The sequence below is a fragment of the Salvelinus fontinalis genome, chromosome 32 (genome assembly GCF_029448725.1).
Source record: "Salvelinus fontinalis isolate EN_2023a chromosome 32, ASM2944872v1, whole genome shotgun sequence".
In the NCBI taxonomy this organism is placed as follows: Eukaryota; Metazoa; Chordata; class Actinopteri; order Salmoniformes; family Salmonidae; genus Salvelinus; species Salvelinus fontinalis.
This window is the reverse complement of record NC_074696.1, coordinates 38,238,311-38,261,960: the sequence shown is the minus strand read 5'-3', so window position 1 is coordinate 38,261,960 and position 23,650 is coordinate 38,238,311. Positions and strand designations below refer to the sequence as shown.

The 23,650-nt window shown below is 44.5% G+C and overlaps 2 protein-coding genes across 3 annotated transcripts in view; both read left to right on the top strand.

The window, feature by feature from the left end:
* Positions 1 to 1,803: 1,803 nt before the first annotated feature.
* LOC129831267 (non-homologous end joining factor IFFO1-like) lies at positions 1,804 to 22,779 on the top strand. Of its 2 annotated transcripts, XR_008755691.1 has the most exons (10): positions 1,804 to 3,154; positions 12,846 to 12,906; positions 13,407 to 13,502; positions 13,767 to 13,907; positions 14,183 to 14,367; positions 15,521 to 15,641; positions 16,344 to 16,436; positions 17,043 to 17,173; positions 19,171 to 22,163; positions 22,434 to 22,779. XR_008755691.1 is itself a non-coding variant. In XM_055894501.1 (9 exons), exons 1-9 carry the CDS (start codon positions 2,136 to 2,138, stop codon positions 19,331 to 19,333), a joined length of 2,007 nt encoding a protein of 668 aa, XP_055750476.1. In that variant the 5' UTR covers positions 1,805 to 2,135; the 3' UTR covers positions 19,334 to 21,229. The 2 variants fall into 2 exon arrangements, 1 of the variants encoding a protein (XP_055750476.1); XM_055894501.1 differs by lacking the exon at positions 22,434 to 22,779 and having other exon boundaries at positions 1,805 to 3,154; positions 14,186 to 14,367; positions 19,171 to 21,229.
* Positions 16,665 to 23,650, top strand: part of LOC129831269 (gamma-enolase-like) — a 151,434-nt gene continuing 144,448 nt past the window's right edge. Inside the window, exon 1 of the mRNA XM_055894505.1 lies at positions 16,665 to 16,668. The gene's annotated coding sequence lies outside the window, so the exon portion shown is untranslated. The remainder of the gene's footprint in view (positions 16,669 to 23,650) is intronic.

The window sequence follows — 23,650 nt, the reverse complement described above, 5'->3', positions numbered from 1 at the left end:
GTGCGCTGCCTCATGGGCCTCCCAGTCACGGACGGCTGTGATGCAGCCTGGGATCAAACCCGGGTCAGTAGTGACCGCAGCCTTAGACCGCTGCGCCACTTGGGAGGCCATGAAATACCTACTTTTATTTACCTTTGGACAATTTGAGAGGGCACATTAGCCTTATAAAGGCACTACAAAATAATTTAAGTGAGGTGCAGTTTTGTGGCAATCCCAAACCAATATTTAAGGCTATAATATATACATATTTGCATTTCTTCAAAATATATATTTGTTGTAACTTGTTGTAACTTGTTAAAACGGTCCTCGCAATCTCTTATTTACCATTTGGTGAAGTCTTAAATATTAGGCTACATAAAATGGGTGAAAGTGTATTTGGAAGTGAGAGCAAGTACTTTTTCTTCATCTTGCTGCCAAAGTTACCGATTGTGGCTTTAAATTTGAAAGCTAAATGGGTTTCCCTGCCCCATCTCTCGCTCTACTTTTCTATCTTCCTCTGTCTCATAGAGGAGGATTATCATGTTGGGAAAACCTATTCCAGTCCGACTACAGTTGTTCCTACCAGTGCCACATTCACAAGTCAGTGTAAAGACAAAACCGTGGCATGTTGAGGAGAAAGATGTTGAGGAAAAAACACTTTCCTCCATTCCAGCTCTCTAACTGTCTCTGTCTACTTTACTAACACAGGTAGGTCAGATTGACATTGTCACTGTGGAAGATGAGTTCACCTTTAATTAATATACATACCTTTAACTACGACTTAAAGGGATAGCTTTCTGGGTTTTTACTGCAATCTTAATTGGTTTGTGTTCTAACTTATTTAAAATACAGACGACTTGTTTAAAATACAGGCTCTACAGAAAGCCCTATGAAGTAAACTATGTATGGCTTGGGAGTAAAAACACATACTAAAAATCTTTGGGAAAAGTTCTGTTCCATAAACGTAGATGAACACAGGTCTCCTGGAGGGATATTGTGGCAACAGAAGTCTGATTTAAGTATCGACAAGGTATTTTGGGATGTTTTTAGAGAAGCGTGACAAACGCATTCTATGCATTGTTTACTTCACAGGGCTTTCTGTAGAAAACGATCTCTTTAAGTTGTTTCTGTCCTTTCACTCGCTCAGGACAGGACCATGGTAACATAGCTACTATTGAGAAGAGACCAACTACATCTTGGATTTATGCCCTTCCCTATGCTACCAGAATGCAGAATACAACCCCTAAGATACCAACATCCATAAATTCAAGTCTGTTAGCCCTTCTCTCCACTGATCCAATTGACAACATTCAACTTTTTTTTGAGTATGTTCTCTATTGTTTTATGTATGTGTCAAAGGTTGTCAAAAAAAATCTAATGTATTTTACCATATTTCAGCCCTCCTCGATCAAACAACAGGAAATTGTCTAATGGAGCATGTGTAGCATACATTTCAACTAGGTGTAGGCCTACTTTTGCACATAGCACAGTCCAAAAGTTTCAGTAAGCCAGTAGCCCATAGCTTCTAGACAATATGAGCAGGGAACCTTACAGGCAACGTCAATATGGGCTCTCTCTGACGTCCACAAGGGATGCTGAGGGTGCCGTAAAACTCCTAAATCGTGAGCCATCATTGATTGAAATAATGGTGACAAAGTTAGACTTACAGACAATAATGCCATTGATATTACTCACGTGTAGGGTAAAATAAACACACAATGTGATATTAATGAAACGTGTCGAGAATTTACTCAAGCCAAGCAGTAGGTGATTGCGCGTTTACTCTCGTCATGGCGGTAGTTAAAACCCGCAGTAGCTTGTTTATTTCTGCCTGGCCATAGTCTTGACTGTACTGTTACTTCGGCAGACATCCATCCCTACGCCAAAGTTAGTAGTTGCGCTGCGGCCAGCCAGGTAGCCTTCACCGCTTGATTGCTGCGGCTTTTTCAGTCACTAACGGGTGTAATTTTAAGACGTGGAATATTCTACTTGTTCAATAGCCTATAAATTATTTTATTTTGCTCCGTTATCTTATTCTGTCTTGGTAGGACGCATAGGCTAAGTCTTCACAGGGCAAGGCTATTAGGGATAGAGCAAGTAAGGCTATTATTTGCATCAGGAGTTAGCTTTCAAGCTAAATTAAGAAGTCTGTTTTCATGCCGGATTTTGAACATTTCAGGTTTTCATACTCAAGCATGAATCCGTTATTGGGAGAGAACGCGTATCTGGTTCAGCAACAGCAGCATAACCAGATGGGCAGCAATTTGGATTCTTCCATGACAGGCCTAGACTCATACGGTGCACCTGACTCAGGCTTCATCTTGGGTGAGCACACTGGCTTTGGACAAGATGGGCTATCTGGCCTGGAATTTAGTGCGCTGCCACCTTCGGGACTCGCGTATCTGCACCTGAACAACATGCACCGTGCGCCGCCGCCCCCCGCAGCGATGGCCCTGCGTAACGACTTGGGCTCCAACATCAGTGTTCTCAAGACCTTGAATTTGCGCTTCCGTTGCTTTTTGGCTAAAGTTCATGAGCTGGAGCGTCGGAATAAAGCTTTAGAGAAACAGCTTCAGCAGGCTTTGGAAAATAACGAGGACAATTCAGGAGAAGGACACAGGAAAAAGCCATTGACTAAGGAAATGGGAGTCCAGACGGGTTTCGTAGGGCCCATCGCAGTTAGGCCTGGACATATCCCCCTCCAGAACGTCAATAATTCTGCATACCTGCCCGGAGGGCTTCTCTCTCCATCACTCAACAGACCTACAACTCCCGTCTTTGAGTCCAACAGCAAATCACTATTTAGGAACTCGACTCTGACGGACTCGAATTGCAACCTCAATTCCAACCAACTCACTCCACATATTTCCATCAGTCCTTTATTAACCCCTACTGATCCTTTCGAGACTATATCCAACATTAACGAGAAATATGTCCGTTTTGGGACTGGTATGTCTACTAACCCGCCTCCCCGGTTCCTTCCCGGCACCGTTTGGTCCTACAACCACGACCGCAGGTTTGGCGCGGGGAGGGAGTCGCGCGTTACAGACATGGGTGTGCCTTGTGCCCAAACGGACGGAGTAGGTGTACAAATCGACACCATCACCCCTGAGATACGGGCCCTGTACAACGTGTTGGGCAAGGTGAAACGAGAGAGGGATGAGTATAAACGCAGGTATGGATGAAGCGGTCTAACCATTATAGTTAAAGGCCTGGGGCTTTAAGCCTATGTTATTGTCAACTGTAGGCCTGATGTGTGATGTCATTTATTGTCTCTATATCCCACCATTATTAGGGCAACACCCCTACCCCAGGATTGACCAACCCTCCTCCTGGAGAGTGAAGGGGTGTGCAGGCTTTCCCCCCCAGCCCTGCTCTAATTACACACCCGATTCTACTAATCAGTGATCCTTTTTATAGTTACAAATACCATAACACCTGTGTCCTTCTGCCAAAGTCTTGTCAGAATAGGATTCTAAAAGTTGTCTTGTCATAGAAAACAATCAAAAACGTTGAGTTAGACATATTGTCTATTGAGGTTTGTATCAACTTACAGTGGGTTCTCCTGTTACAAATGTGGGGTGGAATGTATCTGAACTAACAGTAGCCTGATATGAGCCTAATCAACTGTAGTGTGTTTTTGCTTTCTTCATACCAAATTACACCCCCGGAACACAAGAAAATAACATTACATCATCATGCAAGGTCTACATGATTTGCGTACGCATCTTGAAATATAAGGCAGCGCTATATTACAGGGTTTATGGTTGTCCAGCTTATGATCATGCTGCCAAAATACTACTATCTTACAACTGAGTTGAAATGAGGCATCTGTTCTGTTGTTGTTTTTGTCATCATCATCATCATCATCATCCTCCATATGATGGCTTCCGGTTACTCTGGAAATCTTGAAGTGTTTCAGCCACTCTACTTTTTGTCTTCAAAATGCCCCTGTACTTCCCAAATTATATGCCGTTACAAGGCTTCGCTATAGGCTGGTTGGGGATCATAGTTCAAACATGGTTAATCACAGCGTTTAAAAGAACAGCACTGGCCAATCTCTTATCCAATAGGAGGATTATCTAGAGAGGGCTGAATTGGCTGGGGAGAACTCAACAGTAAACTGGGTTCTCTCTCTCTCACATGGCCTCTATCTCTCTCTCGCGCTCCCTCTCCCGCCCATCTGCGTTTCGTCTCACCACCTGCAATGCAGCACTGTACTGAAACCTGTGACCACTAGTGGTGCCGCTAGCGGCTGTTCACATTATTCTCTCTTTTTCTCGCTCCCACTTTCTCTTCCTCTCACACTCTATCACTCCCTCTCTCTCTTTTTTTCACTTGAACCCTCTCCCACTCTATTTCTCTCTTACACTCACTAACTCCCTGTTCCTCTCTCTTTCGCTCTCTCGCTCTCACCCCTCGCATACGAGCACTCGCCTTCTGCAGCATCTGCGAGAAGACGCTGACATCACTAAATGACACCAGTAACCTTTGCTAATGGCAACAAGGCAACGTTAACTCTCTGTTTAACAGCCTCAAGCCTTGCCAGCCGAAACACCTTCCTGTAGTTCTCTTTCATTGAGAAGATCAAATTGTTCAACATGGGAACATTTCCAATCATCTGCCTTAGATTACATGAAAAACAACTGTCTCATAACAATACTGTCAGTATCTCCCTAGGAGAGGTGGGTGTGGAGTCAGGCGCAGGAGAGCAAGAATTTTGAGAAGGGCGTTTTATTTACTGGTCCACCAACAAAACAGGTACAGGACCACAAAAGCAGCCACTAGAAAACAGGAATGCAGTCTAGTCGAAAACGGAGGAACACACTCCTCTACTAAACTAACGTGCGGGAAAAACAGTCCCGTGAAAATAAACCAGCTTAACTGGGAAAACCGCAAGCCAACGACAGTAACACAAACAATCCCGCACAAAACCTAGCGGGTAGAGCGAGATTAAATACCCCACTGATTAGCCTAAACTAGACACAGGTGAACACAAGACAGACAAAACCAAACGAAAAAGAAAAGAGATCGGTGGCAGCTAGTAGGCCGGCGACGAAGACCGCCGAGCGCCACCCGAACAGGGAGAGGAGCCACCTTCGGTGGAAGTCGTGACAAATACAATAACATACAATTAATGTTTGTGTAATAAGTCTCCAGGGGGCTGTGGGAAGCTAGAATAGAATGTAACCTCATTTTCCATTCAATTTATACAGTGTATACCTAAGGCAAAACCAAAAGTAGGGTTCAAGTTATCTTTATTGTCCCAATTGGGAAATTTGTTGTGCAGTCAGGGTTCAACAATAAAAAACAACATTAAAAACAGTGACAACCATATACAGTTGAAGTCGGAAGTTTACATACACTTAGGTTGGAGTCATTAAAACTCGTTTTTCAACCACTCCACACATTTCTTGTAAACAAACTATAGTTTTGACAAGTCGGTTAGGACATCTACTTCGTGCATGACACAAGTAATTTTTCCCAAAATTGTTTACAGACAGATTATTTCACTTATAATTGACTGTATCACAATTCCAGTGGGGCAGAAATGTACTTACACTGAGTTGACTGTGCCTTTTAAACATCTGGGAAAATACCAGAAAATGATGTCATGGCTTTAGAAGCTTCTGATAGGCTAATTGACAACATTTGAGTCAATTGGAGGTGTACCTGTGGATGTATTTTAAGGCCTACCTTCAAACTCAGTGCCTCTTTGCTTGACATCATGGGAAAATCCAAAGAAATCAGCCAAGACCTCAGAAAAAAAATTGTAGACCTCCACAAGTCTGGTTCATCCTTGGGAGCAATTTCCAAATGACCGAAGGTACCACGTTTATCTGTACAAACAATAGTACGCAAGTATAAACACCATGGGACCACGCAGCCGTCATACCGCTCAGGAAGGAGACGCGTTCTGTCTCCTAGAGATGAACGTACTTTGGTGCGAAAAGTGCAAATCAATCCCAGAACAACAGCAAAGGACCTTGTGAAGATGCTGGAGGAAACAGGTACAAAAGCATCTATATCCACAGTAAAAACGAGTCCTATATCGACATAACCGGAATGGCCTTTCAGCAAGGAAGAAGCCACTGCTCCAAAACCGCCATAAAAAAAGCCACACTACAGTTTGCAACTGCACTTGGGGACAAAGATCGTACTTTTTGGAGAAATGTCCTCTGGTCTGATGAATCAAAAAATAGAACTGTTTGGCCATAATGACCATCATTATGTTTGGAGGAAAAAGGGGGACGCTTGCAAGACAAAGAACACCATCCCAACCGTGAAGTATGGGAGTGGCAGCATCATGTTGTGGGGGTGCTTTGCTGCAGGAGGGACTGGTGCACTTCACAAAATAGATGGCATCATGAGGCAGGATAATTATGTGGATATATTGAAGCAACATCTCAAGACCTCAGTCAGGAAGTTAAAGCTTGGTCACAAATTGGTCTTCCAAATGGGCAATGACCCCAAGCATACTTCCAAAGTTGTGGAACAATGGCTTAAGGACAACAAAGTCAAGGTATTGGAGTGGCCATCACAAAGCCCTGACCTCAATCCTATAGAAAATGTGTGGGCAGAACTGCAAAAGCATGTGCGAGCAAGGCGGCCTACAAACCTGACTCAGTTACACCAGCTCTGTCAGGAGGAATGGGCCAAAATTCACCCAACTTATTGTGGGAAGCTTGTGGAAGGCTACCTGAAATGTTTGAGCCAAGTTAAACAATTTAAAGGCAATGCGATCAAATACTAATTGAGTGTATGTAAACTTCTGACCCACTGGGAATGTGATGAAAGAAATAAAAGCTGAAATAAATAATTCTCTCTACTATTATTTTGACATTTCACATTCTTAAAATAAAGTGGTGATCCTAACTGACAGGGAATTTTTACTAGGATTAAGTTCATTGTGTAAAAATGCAGCAATAAATATACATTATTTAATTTGATGTGCAGATTCAGGAAGTTTATGGCCTGTGGGATAAAAGAGTAGTTGGTCTGGGTGGATGGGTGGGCATATAATGCGATCGTCTATCCAAAGGTTAACATATATAATTTTTCAAATTCGTAACATATAGTACATATTGTAATTCGTCACATATTATACGAAATGAGTGATTGACATCCACAATGTAATACATGCCATACGAAACATAACATATCTGTCAGGGTTGTGTGCAGAGATGTAGCGGAGTCCCTCTGGCATTCATTTCTGTTCTGTCTGTGATTGTTTGTTTCGTTAGTGGTTGTTGTTAGTGCTTGTGTGTTTGTTATATTCCCACGCCTTGAGTCCATGATGGCTCTTACGATATACGCCGGGACCCCCTCGATGTCAAGATGGGGGCGGAGGAACCTCCCGCACCTCAGACTGCTGGAGCGGATCAGCCACCACCGGCCTGAGGAGAGACACATGGAACGAGGGGTTAATGTGATAATCAGGGGGGAGTTGTAACCTATAACAAACCTCGTTCAGTCTCCTCAGGACTTTGAATGGCCCCACAAACCGCGGACCCAGCTTCCGGCAGGGCAGGTGAAGGGGCAGGTTTCGGGTCGAGAGCCAGACCTCACTGCGGTGGCGGTCGGCACTCGCCTTTTGCCTCCTGATGGCCCGTTGTAGCCGCACATGGGTAGCGCTCCATGTCTCCTCTGAGTGCCAAAACCATTCATCCACCGCAGGAGCCTCAATCTGGCTCTGATGCCATGGTGCCAGGACCGGCTGATAACCCAGCACACACTGAAAAGGTGATAGGTTAGTAGAGGAGTGGCGGAGGGAGTTTTGGGCCATCTCCGCCCAGGGGATGTAAACCGCCCACTCCCCCGGCCGGTCCTGGCAATAAGACCTCAGAAACCTACCCACATCCTGGTTGACTCCACCTGCCCGTTTTTCTCGGCGTGGAAACCTGAGGTAATGCTGACCGAGAGCCCCAGGCGTTCCATAAACGCCCTCCAGACTCTAGACGTAAATTGGGGACCCCGATCAGAAACTATATCCTCAGGCACCCCATCCTCAGGCACTTCCCTCTGGGCAGATGTCTAGGTGCCTTGCACTGTGCGCATACCGAACAGGAGGAAACATAAACCCTCACGTCCTTAGCTAAAGTGGGCCACCAGTACTTCCCAGCAAGGCAGCGCACCGTCCGACCGATACCAGGATGACCAGAGGAGGGTGACGTATGAGCCCAACAGATCAAACGATCGCGGACATCAAACGGAACGTACAGACGCCCAGCTGGACAGTCAGGTGGAGTGGGTTCTGCACGTGACGCCCGTTCGATGTCCGCGTCCACCTCCCACACCACCGGTGCCAGCAGGTGAGAGGCTGGAATTATGGGAGTGGGATCTGTGGACCGCTCCTCTGTATCATACAGCCGGGACAGTGCGTCTGCCTTAACGTTCTGGGAACCTGGTTTGTAGGAAAGGGTGAAATCAAAACGGGTGAAAAACATGGCCCACCTTGCCTGGTGAGGGTTCATTCTCCTCGCCGCCTCGATGTACTCCAGATTGCGGTGGTCAGTCTAAATGAGAAAAGGGTGTCTAACCCCCTCAAGCCAATGTCTCCACGCTTTCATAGCCATGACAACAGCCAGCAACTCCCGGTCCCCCACATCATAGTTTCACTCCGCCGGGCTGAGCTTCTTCGAAAAGAATGCACAGGGGCGGAGCTTTAGTGGCGTACCCGAGCGCTGAGACAGCACAGCCCCTATCCCTGCCTCGGACGCGTCCACCTCAACTATGAATGCTAAGGAAGGATCAGGATGAGCCAGCACGGGAGCCGAGGTAAACAGAGCCTTCAGGTGACCAAAAGCCCTGTCCGCCCCAGCTGTCCACTGCAGTCGCACCGGTCCCCCCCTTCAGCAGTGATGTAATGGGAGCCGCTACCTGACCAAAACCCCGGATAAATCTCCGGTAGTAGTTGGCAAACCCTAAAAACCGCTGCACCTCCTTTGCCGTGGTTGGAGTCGGCCAATTACGCACGGCTGAAATGCGGTCATTCTCCATCTCTACCCCTGACGGTACCCTAGGAAGGAGATGGACTAGAATGAATGTCATCTATATACACCACTACACCCTGCCCGTGCAGGTCCCTGAAAATCTCATCTACAAAGGATTGGAAGACTGATGGATCATTCATTAACCCGTACGGCATGACGAGGTACTCATAATGCCCAGAAGTGGTGCTAAATGGTGCTAAATGCTGTCTTCCACTCATCTCCCCCCTTGATACGCACCAAGAGCTCCTGAGGTCCAATTTTGTGAAGAAGTGCGCCCCGTGTAATGACTCGGTCATACTGGCTATGAGTGGTAGCGGGTAACTGTATTTTACCGTGATCTTATTTAAACCTCGATAATCAATACAAGGGCGCAAACCTCCATCCTTCTTCACAAAAAAGAAACTCGAGGAAACAGGTGAGATGGAAGGCCGAATGTATCCCTGTCCCAGAGATTCGGTGACATATGTCTCCGTAGCCACCGTCTCCTCCTGTGACAGAGGATACACGTGACTCCTGGGAAGTGCAGCGTCTACCAAGAGATCTATCGCACAATCCCCCGGTCGATGGGGTGGTAATTGAGTCGCCTTCTTTTTACAGAAGACGAGTGCCAAATCGGCATATTCTGGGGCAATGTGCATGGTGGAAACCTGGTTTGGCCTTTCCACCGTAGTGGCACATAAGGAAACACCTACACACCTCCCTGAACACTGACAGGACCATCCCTTGAGAGCCCTCTGTTGCCACGAAATAATCGGATCATGAGAGGCCAACCAGGGAAGACCCAACACAACAGGAAACGCAGGAGAGTCGATCAGGAAGAGACTAATTCTCTCCTCGTGATCCCCCCGCGTTCTCATAGCGATGGGCGCTGTGACCTCCCCAACCAGCCCCGACACCAAAGGACGACTATCTAAGGCATGTACAGGGAAGGGAACATCAACAGGAACAATAGGGATCCCTAATCTATGTGCCAAAGAGCGGTCAATAAAGTTCCCAGGTGCGCCTGAATCTACTAGCGCCTTATGCTGGGGATGCGGGGAAAACTCAGGAAATTCTGTGGGTAACCACACGTGTGCAACAGAGGGCTCTGGGTGAGTTGTGTGCCTACTCACCTGGGATGACCCACCAGTGCTCTGCCTGCTACCTCGACTTCCAGGAGAAACACCCCAGCACCGACCAGCAGTGTGCCCTCTGCGGCCACAGTTGGTGCGGGGAATGGTCCCTCCTCCGGTCTCCCTCCTAGCAGCCCCTCCTAACTCCATAGGTGTTGGATCCAAGGTGCTGGGTAATGGAACGGGCGGACCCCGATCTAGACGTCCGCGGGAGGCTAACAGGTTATCCAGCCGGATAGATAAATCCACCAGCTGGTCCAGGTTGAGAGTGGTGTCCCTGCAGGCTAGCTCCCTACGAACATCCTCTCGTAAACTACACCTGTAGTGATCGATCAGGGCCCGCTCATTCCATCCCGCACCAGCTGCCAGAGTTCGGAAGTTCAGTGCGAATTCTTGAGTGCTCCTCATCCCCTGTCTCAGATGGAACAATCGCTCTCCCGCCGCTCTCCCTTCAGGTGGATGATCAAAGACTGCCCGGAAGCGGCGAGAAAAGTCCTCATAGTCATCCAGAGTTAGGCCTTCCCTTCCCCAGATGGCGTTGGCCCACTCCAGAGCTTTACCAGTCAGGCAGGAGATGAGGGCGCCCACCCTCTCACGTCCCGAAGGGGACGGATGAACAGCCGCCAGGTAGAGCTCCAGCTGTAGTAGGAACCCCTGGCACCCGGCTGCTGTTCCGTCATACGCTCCTGGGAGCGAGAGCCGAATCCCACTGGGTCCTGACGATGGAGGGGTGGACATCGGTGTAGGTTGAGGTGCGCGCGAAGGTGATGAGGTATGATTGACCGGGAGACCTCCTCTCTCCCATCTGTCCATTGTTTGCAGCACGCAATCCATGGCTGTCCCTAGACTGTGTAACATGGTCGCGTGCTGTTGGACGCGCTCCTCTACTGGGAGAGAAGGGCTGGCTGCACCTGCTGACTCCATTTGAACAGGTCCGTGATTCTGTCAGGGTTGTGTGCAGAGATGTAGCGGAGTCAAGCGCAGGACACAGGTGTTGAGCAAAACAACGGCGTTTACTCAAAATACAAGCAAAAATTCCTCATAGGGAATATAACAAACACACAAGCACCAACAACAACCACTAACGAAACAAACAATCACGGACAGAACAGAAATGAATGCCAGAGGGTTAAATAGGGAACATGATAGGGGAATTGAAACCAGGTGTGTGTAATACAGACAAAACAAAACGAAACTGAAAAATGGATCGGTGGTGACTAGAAAGCCGGTGACGTCGACCGCCGAACACCACCCGAACAAGGAGAAGGGCCGACTTCGGCGGAAGTCGTGACAATATCATACTAAATGGAGTGTCTCGGATTTACGTAGGGAATAATACAGAATGCTATGAGACCAGGTTGAACTTACAGCATAGGCTACCCAAGTATACTGTTAACAACAGGCTACTGTAGGCCTATACACTGCATCCACACTTGAGCAGACTGATAACAGTGTGTATAGGCAACGTGGACTATGGCACAATGCGCCCTCCTGGGTTGGGCCACTTCATCTTCAGTAAGTGTTGCAGCAGGTTGCTCTATATGCATACTGCGTGGTGTCCTGTTCCGTAACACAGCTGAGTAAGGGAGATTAGGCACACAACGTGGATATACAAACTCCATCAAACTTCAGAATGAACTGGGTGGTTCGAGCCCTGCATGCTGATTGGCTCACAGCTGTGGTATATCAGACCGTATACCATGGGTATGACAAAACATGTATTTTTACTGGTCTAATTATTTTGGTAATACAGGAGGTTGGTGGCAGCTTAATTGGGGAGAATGGGCTCGTGGTAATGACTGGAGCGGAATCAGTGGAAGGGTATTGAATACACCAAACACATGGTTTCCAGGTGTTTGATGCCATTCCATTTGTGCTGTTCCAGCCATTATTATGAGCCATTCTCCCCTCAGTAGCCTCCACTGGTTGGCAACTAGTTTATAATAGCAATAAGGCAACTCTGGGGTTTATGATATATGGCCAATATACCACGGCTAAGGGCTATGTTCAGGCACTCTGCAATGCATCGTGCAGAAGAACAGCCCTTAGCTGTGGTATATTGGCCATATACCACACACCCTCGGGCCTTATTGGTTAATTGAACCACATTAGCACAACACTGTAGCCTATAGGAAATGGTATTTGGCTATCTGCATGGTATCTATCTGTTATTCGTAACTTTTTTACATTTATTTTTTATTTAACAATTATTTAACTAGGCAAGTCAGTTAAGAACAAATTCTTATTTACAATGACGGCCTACCAGGGAACAGTGGGTTAACTGCCTTGTTCAGGGGCAGAACGACATATTTTTACCTTGTCAGCTTGGGGATGCGATTCAGTGTTACTATTATACTATTTGTGAGACATTTTGGCCTTTGACAACGTTATCTGCCCTCAGTCACAGATGGTCGGGAAAATTGAGGTGCTAGAATAGCCTAAATAGAAAATAATGGTGATTGTGGGATTGAACTGCTAAAATTGGGTGTGTAATTGGAAGTTGTGTCCCCAGAAGAGACAGTGATGATAGTGCGATGTTGTAGTGATGACTTGCTCATCCATCTCCATTCTCATCTATATGATCACTGTGTGTGTGTGTGTGTGTGTGTGTGTGTGTGTGTGTGTGTGTGTGTGTGTGTGTGTGTGTGTGTGTGTGTGTGTGTGTGTGTGTGTGTGTGTGTGTGTGTGTGTGTGTGTGTGTGTGTGTGTGTGTGTGTGTGTGTGTGTGTGTGTGTGCGTGCGTGTGTGTGTGTTTCAAAAGATGGGAGGAAGAGTATACATTCAGAGTGGACCTCCAGGAGAAAGTGGCTGAGCTGGAGGAGGTAAGCCCTTAGCTGTGTCAATGATAAAGGGCAATCTGCGATTGCTACATACATGTTTTAATCAATGATATATGGCCATTGATTCTTGAAAAACAAAACATATAGAAATGCCTCGTGAGCTTAATTCAACAGTCAAACCCCCTCAGAACCCAAAATAGAAGTGGGCGACTGCTTTGTTATTGTTTGAACTGCAGGTTACCCCTTTTAATATTTCACATCACACGAACATTATGATTCCACCTCAGATCAGCTGGGTTGATTGGAAAGCAATAGTAGAGAGGTAGAGAGTGTATTGTGTAACTTGAGCTGGAAAGAACTACAAATGATCTATTCAATGCACCACCCATTCTATTTATTATGCATACTTATAATTAGTTATGTTCTGTCATACATGTAAATGCAAATAAGGTGTGTGTGTGTGTGTGTGTGTGTGTGTGTGTGTGTGTGTGTGTGTGTGTGTGCGTGCGTGCGTGCGTGCGTGCGTGCGTGCGTGCGTGCAGGATCTCCAGGAGAGTGAGGTGTGTCAGGATGAGCTGGCCCTCAGGGTGAAACAGCTGAAAGCTGAGTTGGTCCTCTTCAAAGGCCTAATGAGCAACGTGAGTCCCTCATAGCAACGTTGGAATAGCTCACTCAAGTTGTTGAGATTTGTATACCTCAAAAGTAGTCCCATGAGAGATGGCTTAGAATAGGAATTTTGCCCAACTCACTTTTGAGTTATAAAATCGTCGAACATCTCTAATTGGTAACTCATTGGTGCGGTTTACTTCAAAAAGGTATTTTAAAATACAAATAAGATTTGGGAACACATATTTCCTTTGGCGGGGGTCACTCACTCTCCTCTGCTTCTCTCTCTCTATCAGAACCTGTCGGATCTGGACAGTAAGATCCAGGAGAAGGCCATGAAGGTGGACATGGACATCTGTAGACGCATCGACATCACGGCTCGCCTGTGTGATGTGGCCCAGCAGAGGAACTGTGAGGACATGATCCAGATCTTCCAGGTCAGGACTGCTTATAGGCAACTATACACCTAACTCTATGTTAGGTAGCCCCTAGAAACTGATATGAGATCAGTTTAGCATTTACCACCATAATGGGTAAGTGTAGGATTTTCCCAAGGTAAGCTGATTCTAGATCTGTTGGAGCAATCGTCGATTGGTATAATTACAGCATGACCGATTCTGTGGAAGCAAGTCCACTCATATCTTCTAGGGCAACTCATGTTAATTACACCTTTGTTACACTGCTATTACACTGTTATTCCACCTTTATCTAGCAGATGGCCACACCTCCTTCCACTCTGACTCGCCGGCCCCGAAAGCAGGCGGCCCAGTCGGTTAAAGGCGGTGATGGGGATGAACCAACCAGCATCTCTGAGAGCGAGAGGGGCAAGGATGAGGAGTCTTGTAGCACGTCAGCCAATCAGATCAACGAGGAGATGCAGAGGATGCTGAACCAGCTGTGAGTCCTAACTATGTGGAAATGGTCAGCAATCGAGGCCTGATAAAGTCTCAATCACCACAACTGGGGAGCCACTCTAAATTTTAGACCATGATTATTTGAATCAGGACTGTTAGAGTTGGTCTGGATAAAAAGCTTGCACACTGCTCATCACCAGGACTAGAGTCTGTCACTTGTAAGCAATGAGCGGACCAGAGTCAGCCAGTAAACTACACTGAACAAAAATGTAAATGCAACACGCAACAATTTCAAAGATTTGACTGAGTTACAGTTCATATAAGGAAATCAGTCAATTGAAATACATTAATTAGGCCCTAATCTATGGATTTCACATGACTGGGAATACAGATATGCATCTGTTGGTCACAGATGTCTTAAAAAAATAGGTAGGGGCGTGGTTCAGAAAACCAGTCAGTATCTGGTGTGACCACCATTTGCCTCATGCAGCGCAACACATCTCATTCGCATAAAGTTGATCAGGCTGTTGATTGTGGTCTGTGGCATGTTGTCCCACTCCTCTTCAATGGCTGTGTGAAGCTGCTCAATATTGGTGAAGCTGGAACATGCTGTCGTACACGTCGATCCAGAGCATCCCAAACATGGTCAATGGGTGACATCTGGTGAGTATGCAGGGCATGAAAGGAACTGGGACATTTTCAGCTTCCAGGAATTGTGTACAGATCCTTGCGACATGGGGCCGTGCATTATCATGCTGATACATGAGGTGATGGCGGCGGATGAATGGCACGACAATGGGCCTCAGGATCTCATAGCGGTATCTCTGTGCATTCAAATTGCCATCGATAAAATACAATTGCGTTCGTTGGCCATAGCTTATGCTTGCCAATACCATAACCCCACTGCCACCATGGGGCACTCTGTTGAAAACTTTGACATCAGCAAACCGCTCGCCTACACAGCGCCATACACCCTGTCTGCCATCTGCCCAGTACAGTGGATTTGGATTTTCTTGGCAAAGGAGAAATTCTCACTAGCAGGAAAGATCGGAGAAATAAGCTTTTTGTGCGTATGGAACATTTCTGGGATCTTTTATTTCAGCTCATGAAACATGGGACCAACACTTTACATGTTGCATTTATATTTTTGTTTAGTATATGAATCGATGTACAACTAGTAAGCCATACTATTGCAGGAGGGAGTGTGAGTTTGAGGACGACTGTGACAGCCTGGCCTGGGAGGAGACTGAGGAGACTCTGCTGCTGTGGGAGGATTTTCCAGGATACACTCTGGGAGCAGTGGAGACCCAGGGAGAGGTAAGCCACTATACCTGACACTAGTCACTGGCTGATCTAAGTTTTGTATTTACCACTGTAATGGTTAATGTTAGGAGCTGGCTAGGGTAAGCTGATCCCAGAACTGTGTTAAAGTGCGTGTTTCAACCGAAGCCACTGTACTTCCTGCTTGTTAATTATTCTTATGGTTGGGCTGCCTTGTCTGTGTGTCTCTCTCCTACTTTAAAGATTGCATGTATGACTGTGACATTGGCATGTCCTGATCCGTGGATCACAGTGTAAATTAGATAAGCTGGTAGCAAACACACACACACACACACACACACACACACACACACACACACACACACACACACACACACACGTTCACACACACAAACACACACACACACGTTCACACACACAAACACACACACACACACACACACACACACACACACACACACACACACACACACACACACACACACACACACACACACACACACACACACACACACACACACACAGAGAGAGAGAGAGAGGCAGGGCAATAGAGACACTTTGGAATTGAGCTGTACTTATCCAATGGATTGGCAGTATATTGCATTTCCATATACTGATTGACGTTCCTTTTATCTCATGTATATTAGGCAAATAAGCACAAAACAATGTGTTCTCTTTCTCTCTCTCTCACACACACGCACGCGCACACACACATACACACGCACACACACCACGCAGCAGGAGGAGTCCATAGAGAAGGTGATAAAGGACACAGAGTCCCTCTTCCAGACTAGAGAGAAGGAATATCAGGAGACAATCGACCAGATCGAGGTGAGACACACTCAAACATACAAAGCCCTTCTCTATAAGTACCACAGTTGTCCCCCTGCAGTTTGTACAATATTTATTTATTTATTTTTTATTTCACCTTTATTTAACCAGGTAGGCAAATTGAGAACACGTTCTCATTTACAATTGCGACCTGGCAATGAGGACATTGCTGCAGGATAAGGCTATTTATACGCCTGCAGAGATGTAAACAGAGCCATAAATACATAGACGTTTCCCGGGGATGATTAAATTATGGAAATAAACAAGTCAGCCATTCCATGTGCTTACATGAATCACTGTTGAAATGTGTCCCTATGTAGATGATAAGATAAATTGAAGTAACACATTGAAGGTAGTGCAGTCTTTCCAGAAGCTCTCTTGCTTCCTCATTTGCTAATTCCTCTGTTCCCCGTGGCAACGATAGGAAGTACAAATACAATCGACCTAAAAGAAGACACAAACTAGAAAAAAAGATTTATGCAAACGACTGCAGCCTTTTTGGTTTTGCAAAGATCCGGCCCCTCACCACTCCCACATTTTTGTGGTGACACTTTAAACCAGAAAGCAAACTTACTGTATGGATTGTCTTACGTTACGTCTCCACAGTTGGAGCTGGCCACGGCTAAGAGTGACATGAACAGACACCTGCACGAGTACATGGAGATGTGTTCCATGAAGCGAGGCCTGGACGTGCAGATGGAGACGTGCAGGAGACTCATCACCCAGAGTGGAGACAGGTATCAGACACCGCCGCATGGTGCTGAACACTCACCCTAAACGCTCAAAAAGATACCCTAGGTATGAGATACCTATATGAGATATCCAATCGGTCAAAGAGATGCCCTAAAGATACCTAGAGATACCCTAGAGATACCCTAGAGATACCCTAGAGATACCCTAGAGATACCTAGAGATACCCTAGAGATACCTAGAGATACCCCAGAGATACCCTAGAGATACCCTAGAGATACCTAGAGATACCCTGGTATTTGATACCAGAAAGAGGTAAAAGATAGCAAGATGTCAAATCAAAATCAAATCAAATGTTAATTTGTCACATGTGCCGAATACAACAGGTGTAGGCTTTACCGTGAAATGTTTACTTACAAGCCCTTAACCAACAATGCAGTTTTAAGAAAATAAGAGTTAAGAAAATATTTACTAAATAAACTAAAGTAAACAAAGTAACACAATAAAATAACAATAACGAAGCTGTATACAGGGGGTACCGGTATCAAATCAAATCTCATTTTATTGGTCACATACACATGGTTAGCAGATGTTATTGTGAGTGCAGCGAAATGCTTGTGCTTCTAGTTCCGACAGTGCAGCAATATCTAACAAGTTATCTAACAATTCCACAACAACTACCTAATACACACAGATCTAAGTAAAGGAATGGAATAAGAATATATACATATAAATATATGGATGAGTAATGACCAAGCGGCATAGGCAAGATGCAATAGACGGTATAAAATACAGTATAAACATATGCAATGAGTAATGCACGATATGTAAACATTATTAAAGTGGCATTATTAAAGTGACTAGTGATCCATTTATTAAAGTGGCCAATGATTTCAAGTCTCTATGTAGACAGCAGCCTCACTGTGTTAGTGACGGCTGTTTAACAGTCTGATGGCCTTGAGAAAAAAGCAATTTTTCAGTCTCTCGGTCCCTGCTTTGATGCACCTGTACTGACCTCGCCTTCTGGATGGTAGCGGGGTGAACAAGCAGTGGCTCGGGTGGTTGTTGTCCTTGATGATCTTTTTGGCCTCCTGTGACATTGGGTGCCGTAGGTGTCCAGGAGGGCAAGTAGTTTGTCCCCAGTGATGCATTGTGCAGACCTCACTACCCTCTGGAGAGCCCTGCGGTTATGGGCGGTGCAGTTGCCGTACCAGGCGATGATGCAACCCGGCAGGATGGGTGCCATAGGTATCCTGTAAAAGTTTGTGAGGGTTTTAGGTAACAAGCCAAATTTCTTCAGCCTCCTGAGGTTGAAGAGACGCTGTTGTGCCTTCTTCACCACACTGTCTGTGGTCACATTGGCACGGTACCGAGTCGGGGGTACAGGTTAGTCGAGGTAATATGTACATGTAGGTAGGGGTAAAGGAACAATGCATGGATAATAAACGGGGAGGGGGGGGGGGGGGGGGGTCAATACAAATAGTCCGGGTAGCCATTTGATTAATTGTTCAGCAGTCTTATGGCTTGGGGGTAGAAGCTAATGAGCCTTTTTGACCTATATTTGGCACTCAGGTTAACTCTTTAATTCTCCCAACTGTACTGATAGATTTCATACAGTATATTAAATAGACGTGGATGTAGGTCTGTCAATGCAATACTAGACAGACATAAATGCTTGTGACAGAAGCACAATATTCTATTTCACTATGCCAGAGGGATAAGTACATCATACAATGGCAGCGATAAACACACAAGATTGTAGACAGGTATACACAATGGAGAATACAGGTACTGTCATTAGCCACACTGTACCTCACTGTACTATCGTTACATTGACCCGTCTGTGAGTATGGTAGCCTGGTCCCAGATTAGTTTGTGCTGTTTTGTCATCTCCTATGGTCATTATTACTCCAATGACCATAGGAGTTGGCAAGACGGCTCAACAGATTTGGGACCAGGCTATGAATACGGACCGTTGAGTCATCTTGTCTCGAGGACATTCATTGCCTGTTGTATTGACTCCACCTTTCTGTCTCCCTTTCAGGAAATCTCCCCCTCTCGTTACTGCGGCAATGGAAGACTCTGATGACGGAGAGAAGGAGTGGAAAAAGACGTCCCCACCCGCAGACTCTGAAAGTGATGAACCCTACTGTGAAACACAGGTTAATAGTGGTACGGTCCCTCACTTACCATGGAGGAAGTCCTAACCCTTACTGATGATACCCTGTAGATGTACCATAGTCTGGATAGTGCTGTTGTTTACATTTTTCCCATCAATTATGTAAAACCGGCAGACTCTTTCCAGGGCCATATGTCACCACTGCCCTCTTGTGGTTCAGGTTATTAAAACACCTAATCTGAGGATAGGACTAAATGGCACTTAAAAACATTTCAATGAATTTCTTAACATTGTGCTATTTATATCTCTTCTTATATGATATGAACGATCAAAATATATACATTTTTGTTAAGTTTGCACATTGATCTTGCTGTTCGTAGCAAGGTCCAACCAAAAACTATTTGCACACAGTTTTTGTGGAATAAATGCCTTATGTTACATTGCAGTTACAGATTTGAAACCACAGCTGAATTTTTGAAGGCAAAAAAAAAAAAGCAAACTACTTGCACAGGATAAGTAATTATCTAGTAGTCTGTTGCAGTCAAACAAAATGAGCATTTGCAATTTGCTAAAGGGAAAGGACCTAGCTGTTGATAGCCATCTATGAAAATGTATTTTCTTTATAATTAATGTCCTTCTCATGATCGACTTTCCCTTTTTAAAAGTACCACTTCTAGGAAACCTGTAGAAAGATTGCTTAAAAAGGTTTTACATCCTTCAATCTCACAACATTTGTATATACACAATATGTTATTAACAAAAGTTCACAACATTGGTATTGATGTTGAATTTATTATTATTTACTTTATTTGATTACATATTCATACATACTTGATTCATTTATTTCAGCACTTTTTCAGTCGTCATTGAAATTCAGATAGCTATGTATTTATTTTATATTAAAATCACTATAAAGAAAGTATGATAGTTGATAGATTTTTTTTATATGAAATGCAGGGGATAATATTATGTAGTTTTGCAAAGATAATTCACAAAAGCCATTGCTATAAAGTTTAGAGTTAAAAGTAAAAAATTGGTACCGTTAGCTTTGCACTGTCATGCACATTGCTGTGATTCCAAACTATAAGCAAACATAGAAGCATACTGCATTAGACCCATGGATAGTGTTGATATCACAACCCACATAAACAAGTCCTACTAAAGCACACGCTCAATGCTAGCGTATCAAACCCCAGCCAGCAGTGACTTTATCTTGAACTTAAAAAAGCTCTCTGATCAATCAACGGCGAATCAGACTGCCATTTTGGTGCACTTTTCAAATGGACAGCCAAGAGGTATGAGTTTAAAGGCTGTGGACAAAGGGACAAGTAGGCTTCAGTAGATGTTGGTCCTGTTCAGGACAATCTAACATACTGCTAGCAGGTGAATAACTTCTTTAGGAGCTCATTCAAGGGCACTCAAACTGTGACATGTTACATGTAGCACGTGAGACCTTCATTATCTGAACACGGGCACACCACCTAGTGTGTTTAACTGTCTGCTTTGTGAGATCTGTGGTTTTGTGTCTGGATGTTGCCCAGTTTCATTGCACTTGAACATGCTCAGTGTTTACAGTTGGAGAAAACGTAAACAACGATCATATCTAGGGCTCGATTCAAATCAGTAGCGCAGAAGATCAGCGTTGACATTTAAAAGCAATGTTTCCCGCGTTCGCGGAGACTCCATTCACGGTAAACGCTGCATGTGTCGCCTCAATCAGAAATGACCTTTGCATTTCAATCACACTACAACACAGATTGTCCGCGCTCCAGATTGAATCGAGCCGCTCCTTTGTTTATTGATGTCTGAAAGCCTATTGTAAATACCCCCCCCCCCCTCTATATTGTACAGTTTGTACATCTCCACATATAAGTTGCACAAAAGGATCTATATTCAACAGTAATGGTAAACACTGTATAAAAAATGAAAACATATAACACCTGTACTAGCTGTTACTGAATGTAAATAACATGTCAATGTACACTGAGAAGACAAATCCATGTAAGAGAAGCCAGGAATGCATGTGAGATTTCAGAAAGCGATTTCAGACAGTTTGAATGAAACGGTGGCCATTGTACAGGGAGTGTCTTTGGGTGTTCTAAGACTAGCTTTGTTGGTGTGCATGTACCTCTGTCTAGTGCTGTCGGTCTTGTATTGCAAGAATGTTTCAGAGTTTACTTGTTCGCCTCTCTGGGGATTCAAAACATATCTGTCATATTATAAAACTTGAATGTCTGCCTAGTAAATTCTCTCATCTTTACCGCAAAAGAGAAAACACAGAAGAATGTACAGAAGAAAACAACAACACCAAAAGCAGTCTTAAAACTTGCATCGCCATAGCCATCAATAGACTACCATACCTCGTCATGCAACTGTGTACAGAAGCTCAGCAAGTAAACTTTTGAAAACATCAATGTTGAAATATGAATATTAGCAACAGCTGTGTAAGAATTATGATTATATATGGTGAAAGAGTTGAACATTACATTTCCAGTCTCAAATGATATACACGGAGTATACCAAACATTAGGAACAACTTCCTAATATTGAAACAGCCTCAATTCGTCGGGGAATGGACTCCACAAGGTGTCGAAAGCGTTCCACAGGGATTCTGGCCCATGTTGACTCCAATGCTTCCGACAGTTGTGTCAGGATGGCTGGATGTCCTTTGGGTGGTGGACCATTCTTGTTCATTGCAGTTCTTGACACAAAGCAGTGAGCCTGGCACCTACTACCATACCCCGTTCAAAGGCACTTAAATCTTTTGTCTTGCCCGTTCACCCTCTGAATGGCACACATACACAATCCATGTCGCAATTGTCTCAAGGCTTAAAAAGCCTTCTTTAACCTGTCACCTCCCCTTCATCTACACTGATTTGAAGTGGATTTAACAAGTGACATCAATAAGGGATCATAGCGTTCACGCAGGGCAACTCCAGTCCTCGGGGGCCTGATTGGTGTCACACTTTTTCTCCCTCCCTAGCAAACACAGCTGATTAATCAAATTGTATTCTAAACTGAAGATCATGATTATGTGATTATTGGAGTCAGGTGTGTTAGTTTTATCCCCAGCCCCATCTAACACACCTGACTCCAATAATCACATAATCATGATCTTCAGTTTAGAATACAATTTGATTAATCAGCTGTGTTTGCTAGGGAGGGAGAAAAAGTGTGACACCAATCAGGCCCCCGAGGACTGGAATTGCCCACCACTGACTGGTCAGTCTATGTAATGGAAAGAGCAGGTGTTCTTCATGTTTTGTATACTCAGTGTATATCGGTCAACATGATTGAAATGCAGGTGACTTACAAATATGAATTTGTCGAACAGCAGCATTGTATAGAGACGTTATAATGATTAAGTGGTTGCAAAAAAAAGACTTGTACTCCGTTGAGACCAATATAATTAATCTGGGACTGTGTATACAATGTATCTGTGTAACATCACAACCTCCAGGAATCTGGAAACAATAGGTAAACAATCTATGTATTAATGGAAGGGGTGTACAGAATAAAATATCTTGAAGGAGACTGTGGTCCCTGGAGTTTTATTTGTTTCCATTCATTTCTATGGCAGTCATTTGTTTTCCTTAGGCACACTCCCTAATGATTTCATAATTCGCTTTCCATTTAGACTTCCATTTAGACTTCCATTTCGACTTTCCTAAAAGAATGAAATGGTGTAAAAAGGAGGAAGCACCAAAGCAAATCAACGAGTGAGCACTAAAACAGCACTAAAATAGAGAACAAGCCCATTGCAAAAACATTCATTTACCAGTTCAGCGCATTTAAACACTGTACCAGTAACCCTTTGTGCCCTCTGGCTGAAAAGAAAACTGTTGTATTGTGAACTTTGAAGTCATTGTGGACTCCGAGGAGACATTACTCGAAAGCATGTCTGCTAAGTGGCCTCTGCAGCAGCTGAGCTCAACTTCATCATGATCTGATGCCTACACTGTATTTCTTGCTTCTGCATGTGCTTGAAGCGGCCAGTAGACCCACGAACACAGACACCCACAAACACTTTATGTTGAGCTCCATTTCTGTTTTGCAGTGGATTTACTTAGACACTGACATGGTTTACTTTCAAGTGTTTTTGATCTGAGAAAAACAAAACAAAGCAGTAGGCTATCCCTAGAGGTTCACAAAGGCAAGTCAGAGCAACTGTCGTCTTTTTTAATGGAATTATCATTTCTGAGAGAGAGACCGCACGTTTCTTCTGGCGACAAGCAAGTGATGGCTTCCATTTTCGTTCACTTTTTTTTTTGCAATAGTCGACAATATACTGTAGCTCCAAAACCTTGGTTCTAAAAAGTTTTGTTTTTTTAAATAATATATATAAAAAATATATGGTTGTAAAATATATACAGTAGTCAAAAGTCAATAGTTTGGACACACCTAC